Source organism: Patella vulgata, chromosome 1 (assembly GCF_932274485.2).
Source record: "Patella vulgata chromosome 1, xgPatVulg1.2, whole genome shotgun sequence".
NCBI lineage: Eukaryota > Metazoa > Mollusca > Gastropoda > Patellidae > Patella > Patella vulgata.
Window position 1 is genome coordinate 44,344,985 of NC_065879.2, and position 12,607 is coordinate 44,357,591.

The following is a 12,607-nucleotide window of genomic DNA, read 5'->3' on the forward strand; positions in this document are numbered from 1 at the left end:
CTTGTCATGTACAACCGGGGAATGGAAACCACGCCAGTTGACTCAATAACATCCCCCCCACCCCCTGCCCTATTGTTTTTTTTCAGGTAATCCAGTATTTTTCTAGTAAGATTGGTGTCTATACTTTCCATACCAAACTTGCCATACTGAAATAACCACCCAATAAATACTTTCGGGACAATGTATCTTTAAGAGTGTCTTTGACCCGCTTTCCATGGACGCATTTCAGCCATGTGTACAGAAAAATCGCTGAAAAGTTTGGGGAATCTCATGTTGAGCATTATAATTATAGCATTGATAGTAGTCTAACCTACATTTTGCTTACATCAATCTCAAAATCTAATATACATTTTGCTTATACCAATCTCAAAATCTAACCCACAATTTGTGTTCTTGGAGTAACCTACATGTACATTTATTTAATAACTAACACCTTTTTAGTCCTTATTTGTACATAACCTATATAAAGAAGATATGTATTGGCCTTCTGTCATGTTGTCTGTTTACTATAAATCATGAATAAATAAACAATGACAGTAATCAGCCATTGTTATAACTAACAAGTGCACTGGTAAACTTCATTAAACAAGCTAAGAGTTATTTTCATTATTCACACATAATGACATTGTACACTTATTGATAAATTCAATCCCTGGTGTATTGATTTATAACAGGAATGTGTTAATACTGTACAGATGCCAGATGGAATACAGTAAAATAACAGCCTCTTGTTGCTTTAACATCTTACGTGTATAATATGGCTGTCTTTCATGCATGATACAATGTACATGGTGTAGAAGATATTAATATTATATACATGTAATACACATTACTTTATTAGCTATTGCTTACATTTTAATATATTTTATTCCTTTATCTATATTTTAAACATACATTATGAAAGAGCTAAATCTCCCTATTGCAGGTCGTTCCTTAGGTCTGAAATTAATTAGACATTAATTAACTTATCCAGACCATAATCAACTCTCGATGTCATCGCTAGCCTGTGATGTTTATTGGATTTAATTAGCTCTGATTTGCTGTTCGACTTCCATTCATGATTTAATCATGAAATGGATAATCGAGACTATGTTTTTTATCTTATCGACTTTAGTAATGATGATCAAGGTTAGGCCGAAAAATTCAATCGCTAAAATCTCGGTTAAGATTGATCAATTTGACTGAAAATTTCAGAAAATTCCCTTTACATTATCTAGTTTTTAACTATTATAATGAGAACTGCCAGCTCTTTATCTAATCTCTCATAATGTATCTTTAAATAATGCACAGACCCAAATACATGTACAAATCATATAGGTGCCGGTTGTCGAATAACACACTATTTATGGATAACAATTACTATGGTTTATTTCACTGCGACGTTTCAACAAGATTTCACAAGTTGTTATCAAGCATATAACACAAATAAAAAAAAATTAAAAAAATAGAATTGATACATAGCAGGATTCCTCCTTATGACTATCTAAACATACAATAAGTTTGAAATCTTTTGCAAAGCATTTACAAGGTTTTGATGACAGCAGCATTAAATCATTGCTTGAATTTTATAGGGTTCCTCCTTAGGAATAGCTGAACAATCCTAGCAATTTTGAATTTTGATACGATTCCTCCCTCGGAAAAATCACAGCAAGTTAGAATTTTGATAGCTTTCCTCCTAGCGACATAATTATAGCAAGTTTGCATTTTGATAGGGTTCCTCCTAGATAAAAAGTCTGAGCAAGTTTGAAATTTGATAGGGTTCCTTTTTTAGCTAAAAAATCCTAGTCAGGAACAATCCTAGCAAGTTTTAATTTTGATTAGGGTTCCTCCTTGGGAACATTCCTAGCAAATTTCAATTTTGACAGGGTCAATGCTATCTAATCAAACCAGTTCAGATTAAAAGTAAAAATCCAGAAACTCTAGACTAGGTTCTTACTTGGGACCAGCAATTGTTTTTTTTTTAAATCTCAAAACTCAGACACGTAGAAGGTTAAGAAGGACGTGAGCATGTAACAAAACCATACACTCTTGGCTATAATAGCTACTCTCTGTATTGGAAAAACAAAATTGTTACAAAATCCACTTAACAACAGTCAGACGACAATAAAATGTGTGTGATATCACAAAAACATTGACTTCAGAAATAGACAATTATGTGACATATCATTATATGGATTGCGCTGTGTATTGCATTTCACTTACCCGAACTAAATCCCTGACTAATTTCATTTTCTTCAATAATAGACACACCACAATGAATCTGGCATAATATCGTAATTTCTTCACCATCAAATCAGGTCTGGATTATAAAAATAATTATTCAAAATCATCAGTGCTAAAATCAATATCTTATTTATTTATTGCAACAATACAAATCATTCTTTTCTTATACTAAACCGATTTATAAGACTCTAAAAAGGTAATCAACGGGTTGATATTGTAATGTTTCAGTAACCCATGAAAAAAAAAATCATTTTGGGACTATCACTGCAGAACATTACATGTACAGGTACTTGTAATTTGCAAATTAGATGAAGTTATTCGGCGGTATGAGCTTTATTGTTCATCTGCTCTTCCCAAAAGTTGTTAAATCAGTATTTTGTGTCAAATTTTGGCTTACACAACAGACTGAATAATATATTTATACCACATGGCCACACTACTTGGCCTTTTGTGCGGTGATTAAAACTTCAGTTTAAGGTTTCTCAGGTTGGCGATCTACTGCAGAGCCATAGCAAATATGTGTTGGACAATTAGTTAACACAATTTAGTTACCGATACCAAACTGATGTTGACTCTAACTAAGTAGCCAAGTACGAGACTGCTAACTACGATCTATACTCTCAAAAAAAAACCAAACCAACGTACAATTGAGTGGTTAAGATATTTTGTGTGGCTACTACATACATGTACAAGACAATTCCAATATATACACTTTTATGTAAACGAAAGAAAACTAAAATGACTAGTATTAGATATTACAAGTCTACAAGTCTATAATGCTGTTTCCACTAAAAATGCTGGGTCCAACCCGGTTTTACATGGTTTAACCACCTCCCCCCAATTTGCATTTCCACTAAAATATCTTGTTCCCAAAACAAATAGAGCCTTGATAAGCAAGAGATCTAATAACCCATTAATAACGATAATCAAGACCAAATAGTTATCTCGACAATATGAGTGAATGCTGAACGATATAAAAGCCAGGTTGGAGTGTTCCCACTGACAACTTTGAAGCTAGCGTCGTCTCGGCTTCATTCTCGACCCAAGAAATTTAAAACTGTCAAAACCATTTTTTCAGCTTTTACATTTTTACAATCTGGCCAGTGGAAGCACTCGAACCCAGCTTGAAGCTAGCTTTCGTCCTCAGTGGAAACGCTAAAGTTAGATCTACATATGTACAAATAAAAAAAAAAAATTACAGAATAATTTATATTTATTGTTGCATTTTGTTAAGCTTTATACAGCAGAACAGGGGTACAATGTATCAGCTGTTACTACTGGTTGAAATTAGACAAGCTATACTTAACATTGACTTAAGCCACAGAACACAATCCACTAACAATAAAAATTCAATGAATTAGAAATGAAACTCTTTCCAATGAGAATTTAAATCATGGCACTTTACTTTTCAATTCTGTCTGCATTTTCTACCTGCATGCACAAGACAGCAATTTTATATGGGAATTAATGTCAGAAATGTTATGTGTAACGAACACGATATTATTATTAATCACACTTTAAAGATTTTTTTTTAAAATGTTGATTACTTTGGTCAAATGTCTTCAAAAGCTTGTTTGTGATAGGTTATTTCTCAGCCAGATAAAGATAACATTCTATGAACAATTCAAATTTGGAATCTACGAACTAGAACTTATTCATGAATTGTGGTGTAAAAAGAGAGTTTATATATAGTGATTGAAAGATTATTTACAACAAGAAACCATTACCGGTAATTATCAGTGTTGATGATTAGTTGAGATTCAAAAAGTTGTACCTAGCCCCACCCCCTAGCCTCCACCACACCCAATCCACCAATAAAAGAGCTAGATGAAAACTACATGTAATCTAAGGCCTATCATAGTGATCACCGATATTTATAAATATTCAAGAATTATTGGCTGATGCATCAGTAAATAGTACAAGTACATTTTTGGAGCAGAGATTTAAAAAGACAATCACTTCATTGTGGAAGCAGACGCTCAATAAAGTTATTTCACACACATAAATGTATATATAAAAATATTCAAGAACAACTGTGTGACGTACAGGTCTACAATTTAGGAGTAGGGCCTTTTTTCATAAATATAACAGCCCAGATTGATGTCATGGGGAATAATTCAGCATATTTAAAACATGCATAGCCGTATACCACGATGAAAACTAAGTAAAATCATAGGGTTAGATAATGTAGTAAATGAACACATAAAATGTACATGTATGTATAATATATGGGCTCACTAGGTTTACTCTATGTACACTTACATCTGCACTTGGGACAAACTGAAAATACATATACACCAGTTTCTCTCAAAATCAAATTTTAAAATTCTTGCACAATTATAATTTATACAATCTTAATCTAAACTAAAGATTTATCTTTAGTTAATAATCCATAGCAAAATAATATTTCTCGAAATTAAAATGTGTAGTGTCTATTCTATTGTTGTTTCACTTATATTTTTTTTTATATCCCACATTTTAATCAGATAGGCTGGATCATTTTACCCTTAAGAAAAGCCTCCTAATTTCTTGATCATTGTTAATTTTTAGCAGTGCACATCAATTATCCCTCGACAGTTTAAACATTTAGAAGAAAGTAGGTTTTTGATCTGTCACACTCATAGTCCATCCAGATGGTCAATTTTTTTCACAAATATAAATGCTATTGCCATTCATTTTCTTGTATGTTCTTTCAAATCAATGCACATATTTTATCATCTTAAACATTTTTTGGATAGATTTTTTTTAACAAAATCTTAAATGTGAATTCTTTTAAAAAATAAAATCTTAAAAGATATAATCAATATATCTGGTGGACTCACCTGTCTTCTTTGGTAGCTTTGGAATAATAAGCCCTCATCCTGATAGCAGAGTAAAAGGAAAATGACTCACTAAGGTAATTGGTTTCACTTGTTCTTAAGCTGAAGTGAATAAATTAAAAACATAAAGTTAAAGATTTTTCTTTTCATTTTTGGACTAACAACAATTTTCTTATGAGAGTTAAACATGCATTATGCAAGTGCAAAATCTGCTTATTACAAGTCTTTCTTTAGGCTTGAAATGTTATCTAAATTATCAATCAGACATTAATTAACTTATCCAGACCATAATAAACTCTTGATGTCAAGGCCAGCCTTCGATGTTGGCTGGATTAGATTCCTATATGCTGCTAACAGCCATTGATAATTAAATCAAAAAAAGTGGATAATCGAGACTATGCTGTTTATATTAATGATTTTAGTAATGATGACAGAGACTATGCAAAAATTTCACTCGCTTCTCGGCTCATAGTGGATCAATTTGACTGAAATTTTCAGCAAATTACCTTTACACTATCTAGTTTTTAACTATTATAGCGAGAACTGCCATCTCTTTATCTTATCTCCCATAATGTATCTTTAATAAACACAATACGGTACAAGTAAACACATAATGATACAGGATGGTAATACAAAATATGGATTATGTACTCCAAGTGTTTTGAGCTAAAAATATAACCAAATATGAATTATGACGCTGAGGGTTTTTCAGCATATTGTTATATTATTTAGGCCTACAAACTTTATAACAAAGACAAAAATAACATGCTTAAAGATACATTATGTAAGATTTAGATAAAGAGCTAGCCATTCTTGCTATAGTATAACTATAATAGTTTGAAAAAAGATAATGTAAAATGAATCATTTGAAAATTTCAAATGTTACTTAATAATGCATAGTACATCTAATTGTATAGTGTGCCAAGATAGAAATACAAAATGCAGAGTCAAATATTTCTATTCTAAATATATAGAAAACCACCAAATTTGAGAACATACTAGTAATGGTAATAAAGTTGTCCTATCTTGGATGCCACCTCTCCTATTTGCCATCTTTTCAACCCATATTTATTATCCAATATTTGTCTGAAAAATTGAAGGATTGTTTATACAGGTTTACACTTGAAACAGAAATGCACAATAAAAGATAGGTTGCCAGGCAATGAAACATACGCCCACAGCAGCTAAATTGTCTGGGCAGTCAACAAGAGTTGTCGCATATTTTTACTTTTTTCGGTAATGAAACATTTATAATACATTAAAATGTGATTAAGACAAGAGTAACAACTCATTAAGTAATTATCAGAAAACCATTAGAATTTGTTTGGTTTTTATAAAGTTCTGCCCCATACTAACGTTTAGTATACAAAACTTTTAAGATTATGGATTTAGCTGTTCACGTCATAAAAATTCATTGAAAATAAATATACTTGTTCATCTCAAGACCTTAAACTCTGTGTATCAATCTGAAGTCAATCGAATGATAACTTTAGCCTAGCGCGTCACAAAGTGATCAAGGGCCATAACTTTGGAAGTAATTATCGGAAATCGTTGAAAATCAATAGGATTCTTCGTCTCATGACCTCAAACACTGTGTATAAATTTAAAGTCAATCGGATATTAACTCTAGCCTCTAGAGCATTTACAAGATTTTTTGAAGTGATCAAGGGCCATAACTCTGGCAGTAATTATCGAAAATCACTGAAAAAAATAGACTTCTTTGTCTCATGATCTTAAACACTGTGTGTAAATTTAAAGTCAATCGGATATTAACTTTAGCCTCTAGAGCGTCCACAAGATTTTTCAAAGTGATCAAAGGCCATAACTCTGAGAGTAATTATGGGAAATCGCTGAAAATCAATAGGCTTTTTCATCTCAAGACCTTAAACACTGTGTATAAATTTAAAGTCAATCGGATATTAACTTTGGCCTCTAGAGATTCCACAAGAATTTTTTGAAGTGATCAAGGGCCATAACTCTGACAGTAATTATCGGAAATCACTGAAAATCAATAGGCTTCTTCGTCTCATGACCTTACACTGTGTATAAATTTAAAGTCAATCAGATATTAACTTTGACCTCTAGGGCATCGACAAGATTTTTCAAAGTTTTCAAGGGCCATAACTCTGGCAGTAATTATCAGAAATCGCTAAAAATCTATAGTCTCATGACCTTAAACACTGTGTAAATTTAAAGTCAATCAGATATTAACTTTAGCCTCTAGTGGACCCCGAACCGCCGGATGGCCGAACGGGGGCGACGACAATAAAAACCTAAATCTGACCACTTTTGTGAAGACAATACACTACAGTACCTCTCAAATCTTTCAGACCAAAATTGGACCAACACCACAGGGAAAAACATTAAGAAATCGCCAAGATTTCCACTGTGAAATTTCACTCAATTCCGCAGGATTCGCTCGAAAACGCTGTGTTTCCCTAGGAAAACACTCTGCATAGCCGTGCTTTACCGCAAGGAATTTGCAGGCTTTTCATCGCCCCCCCCCCCCCAACTTTTATACGATAGCATTAGCAGGAGTGCTGTTATTTCTCGAAGTATTACAAACAAAATGTTCACATTTTAATTATCGCTGGCCGAAAACTAGTCACGCTAGGAATTAGCTAACGTTTCATCGACTTTATCGGAAGTGTATTACTTTCACAAAGTATTTAACTCCTTTCTATTTTCTGATAGCCGTGAATGTCTTTGTTAAATCAATTCCACTGAACGAACATTTGAATATATTAAAATCAATAAACTATAATCGTGTACCAATGATAAAATGTTTATTTTGTCTTAAATATTGGATATCAGAAACTCATCTTTTCAAGATACGATAACAACACTAATGTTGATTTACATTGACAAATAATTCGTGTTTTCGATGTCAAAGACTTTGGTTGATACTGAGTTAGAGACTTAGCTACTTTAAGGCCCATCGTTTTAATTTATTTATTTTTCATTAATAAAGCACTATGCAACGTGATCAAGCTCAACAATTTTTACTAAATTACGAAATAATAAAGTGTGTGTGTAATTATATTAACACTTTCTTATTGTGAAAAAGGGTGTTTTCTTAGGGAGGCAGACTTAATCCACGAAGTTAGGGACCTAAACCAAAAGATTAAAACCAGTGGGAGGGAGGTGATCCTTGCATAGATCCCTTCCCGTGTCAATATTTTCAGCAACAAACAAGCCGACAAACTAGCGAAGGAGGTGTTGTCACTAAATCAATTGGACAATTTAGAATACAGTTGTCAGCAATTTGCAAGCTTAGCAAAAGAGAAGATCAAATATGCATGGAAACTGCGTCTAAAACAAGAAAACACCCACCGCTATTAAATAGATAGCAATCTTGTAGACAAGGCCCAGCACAAAGAAAAAATCGTAGAAAGCCGCCCAGTCGTATTTAATCCCCTTCGTCCTTCTCTGTACACAAACTCAGCGCTCGAAATTTACCACGGCAAACGGCAAAGCTTTGGTAAAAGCCGACACAAACCATGTCTGCCACGGCATAATTTATTTTTGTGTGCCGTAGTAGACCCTATCATGCCAAATTAGTTTAAGTTTAAAGAAAGAAATATTGGTATTTTGTTTATTTATATTTAGAAGTTGTTATACATTTTACAATTCTACGGTCTTTAAATTTGTATATTTGCCGTAAATAGGTCACCCAGACCAATTTACAGGACTCCAATGTTAAAGGTTTGGATGTCGTAAATGGTATCGTAATTCGTTAGACAAAAGTCAAATAAAACAACGCGTTTTAATTATCAATATCTACCTGTTGTCATAATTTGTTGTACTCAAATAAAACATAAACGCCGTTTTAAGAATCGTTTTAATTTTTAATATCGAAGTAATAAAGTAAAACCATATTTCGATCAACTATATGATCATACCTTCAGAATGCCATATAATTTCAGTTTTTATTCATTTATCTATTTTTCTTAATCTATTTTTTTTCTTATTTGTCGATACTTTGTACTCATATTAATTTTAAAATACGTATGCGACACGTATAGACCTTCTTGTACAATTTTGTCTGCGATATCACTTCAGTGGAAGCAGATGTTAAATAAAGCTTTTTCACACACACACACACTTCTTGTACATGTACAACTTTTGAGCTACTGATATCTAGATTTTACATGTAAACGTACATGTATAAACTCATAATAGATTGCAAAGGGTACATGTACAGGCAGTAGGAATACGGGAAGTTAGATGTAGAAAAATAATTGAGCATGGAATAATTTAGAATGTGTACCCAAAATCAGTGAATTATAATGAGGTGTAGATGAGAAACAACACACTAGTGGCAATTGTATAAATATATGACATGTTCATGTCTTGTACACGTGTGTGAAACAACTCCATCGAAGTGATTTCGAAAACAATAGATGTACATGTTTGTATATTTTACGGAGATTTTACGCCCGTTTCCACCTACATGTTGTTGATATCGCGTAAGAACACATGTATATACTCATAATGTATATATATACACATGTATATGGCGCATAATTGACCATGTGATATACCCTTGTGTGCATCGCAGAGTGATTTATGATAGATGGTATTGTGCTGTATGGATGGTTAATTTAGATTAACTTAAATTGCCAGTAATGATGTAATGTGTAAAAGTTCATTGTATATAATTTAAAATTTGGATTTGATAGCAGATTAGCAGCCAATGATTAATGGATTACATTACATTATAATTCAGGGCTTTATTTTTGTCAAGCGCATCAGCGCTCGCAATTGCAATGTTCTCGCAAAAAAAAAAATCCGTTCGTGAATAAAAAGCGCTTGCCAAAATATGATAAAAAAATCTACAATTTTTCAAGACAAAAATCTTATCACATACAATATGGTACCCAATGACAATAACCATGTCGACATGATGTTTGTTTGTAACGGAGTCTCAATTAGTTAATTGCTAAAATAGCATTGAAAATATATATACATTTGCTTGTTTGAGAAAAGGTTTCACAAACCCAAATTAGCTGGAAAGAATTTATAATCCCTTTTTATATAATAATCTACACAATTTTGCACAATGACAGAGGAAACCGTATCACTTTATTTATCTTCAAGAATTTCTTGACGATGTAATTCACACGACTTGTCACCGAGTATAATTCTAGACAAATTTTTGATTGACTGATGGATATACAATGTAATTAGCAGAACAGCGAGGTCAGTGTTTTTGGCACGCAGCAATGAAACTACATGTAAGTCATATTTTAGTTCTGTGTTGATCATTATGACTCAAAACAGTAACCGTGTTTAATTATTCAAAAACCGGAGTGTCATTCAGTTATTGGGTTTAGTGAATTAATAGCAAATATCTTTACCAGATGCCGCAGAATTACTGTTCACAAAATTTTTAAAAGTGTGTTTGAAAGCACTCTCGCAAGTTTACAGCGAGTGCTTTTTTTTTTACACGTGCACTTTTTATAAAAATGAGGCCCTGATATTTAATCAAATAAATCAAAGTATCACACCCAAAAAGTAAAATGCTATACCTGTGCTGTTGTTGAAATTTCCATAATTTTGTATAGACATCAAATGTTCTTCCAAAATAAGATTGCCATTGTTTGTGACCATACTGTGGTAAATCTCTGTTAAAAAAAAAAATAAATAAAAAAGGAATAAGATAATTGGAAATAATGACATTTCCATTTGGATAATTAAAGTACGGTAGCTAAGTCTCTAACCCAATATCATCCAAAATCTTCGACATTGAAAACAAGAATTATTTGTCAAGTCAAATCAACATTGACGTTGTAATCTTACCGGGAAAAGATGGGCTTCTAATATCCAATATTTAAGACAAAATAAATACTTTATCATTGGTACACGAATCGTGTACCATAATGCATTTCAGCGCTATTTGTAACAAGGGACTCGAAGAACGAGGTCAGACATATTCCACAAGTCATGTCAAACGGTGACGCCATATTCTTATCTGGAGAGCATGTGCAATAAATACTATCATGTAAATTTGAATAACCAGACGCTAGAGATTGCCATCCGATTGAGATTTCTGGCGTATTTCGCCGAACATAACTGATTAGAGAGAGAGAGAGAGAGAAATGGGGTTTAACGTCCACTCGACACAAACTAGGTCATTTCAGGACTAACATATGGTTTAATTTTATTTACATAATTCGCTTGCGCGTAAGGGTCTTTAGCAGTGGGAGGAAACCGGAGGACCTGGAGAAAACCCACGAGGCTGGACAGGCGACCCTACTCCTTGCCACGTACAACCGGGGATTCGAAACCACGCCAGTCGACTCAATGACAGACTTTATATAACCCATTAGAAATTATAGTAAAAACAGAAATGATTGAATGTAAATCAGTTTATATACATTCATATTACATTATTATATGCGTTGCGATCCATTTCTGTCAATTTCTATGTCCCAAATATTAGCGATTTAGCTCCTTTAATAAATAAAATCCCACTTTCTCAAACTCTAATTAAAGGAGCTAAATCGCTAATATTTGGGGCCTAGAAATTGACCCAAATGGGTCGCAACACATGATAATGTAATCTGATTGCATATAAACTGATTTACATTCAATTGTTTCCATTTTGACTCTAATTTCAAATCAGTTATGTCCAGCGAAATATGGCATGAGTCTCAACCGAATGTCAATTTCTAGCATCTGGTTATTCCAGTCTATTGCACATGCTCTTCATGATCAGATAAGATATGGTGTCACCATTTGTCAAGAGTTGTGGAATATCTAAACTCGTTGTTTCTGGTCACTTGTTACAAATGATGCTGAAATGGTAAAATGTTTATTTTGTCTAAAAATATTTGATATCAGAAGCTTATCTTTTGCTGGTAAGACTAAGATCACAACATCAATGTTGATTTGAATTGATAAATAATTTGTGTAAGACTTTGGATGATATTGAGTTAGACTTAGCTACTTTTAAAATTGGACTGGAGGCTGGTACATGTGTTTGACTGCAACAAAATACATGCATACATGTACATGTAGGCAACTGGAACTTTGTGATCATCAAATTGTAAGCTTGATGTCAACAATTTGAATCTAGATAGCTTGCCTTGATTGATTTGAAATTGAATCCTTGAGTCATTGAGATTGACAATAAAATATTGACACAATTTCCAGTCAATCACATTGTAATTGATTATCATTATGGCCTTAATTAATGCAATGTTGGTTGCAAACTAGTATATATTTATAGCTGTAACCAGTACACTTTCAAACTGATTTCTTTTCATCAAAATCAGAAATTGGCAGATAACAGAATGAGATTGAGAAAAAAAAAATAATACAAAATATAGTTTTTTGAACGTCAAGAAAATGCGAACCGGTTGCCTTATTTTTCATTGAAATAAGAACATAACGTTGTTAAATTTAGAAATATCAATCAAGCATATATTGATTACCGTAAACCATTAAATAACTGCTTTGATTTTTCTAATAAATGGCAGAATTCATTCACAACTTTTCTTTCACTTTCATCCAATGTTCCGTCGACCGACATGTTTGTTTTCTGGTTGCACTATAGCCTC

At 32.8% G+C, this 12,607-nt stretch overlaps 1 protein-coding gene across 3 annotated transcripts in view; it reads right to left on the reverse strand.

Annotated features, from left to right (window-relative positions):
- The window catches only part of LOC126819719 (protein SCAI), a 43,963-nt gene extending 31,369 nt beyond the window's left edge, over window positions 1-12,594 (reverse strand). For 2 of the 3 annotated variants that reach the window (XM_050547927.1, XM_050547944.2), the window contains exons 1-6: window positions 12,482-12,594; window positions 10,574-10,669; window positions 6,042-6,128; window positions 5,046-5,144; window positions 4,486-4,503; window positions 2,203-2,299 (exon numbers count right to left, since the gene is read on the reverse strand). In XM_050547927.1, coding sequence (XP_050403884.1) covers window positions 2,203-2,299; window positions 4,486-4,503; window positions 5,046-5,144; window positions 6,042-6,128; window positions 10,574-10,669; window positions 12,482-12,579 — 495 coding nt within the window. In that variant the 5' untranslated portion in view covers window positions 12,580-12,594. The remainder of the gene's footprint in view (window positions 1-2,202; window positions 2,300-4,485; window positions 4,504-5,045; window positions 5,145-6,041; window positions 6,129-10,573; window positions 10,670-12,481) is intronic. The other variant, XM_050547936.1, reaches the window with a different exon arrangement.
- Between the last annotated feature and the right edge of the window lie 13 nt (window positions 12,595-12,607).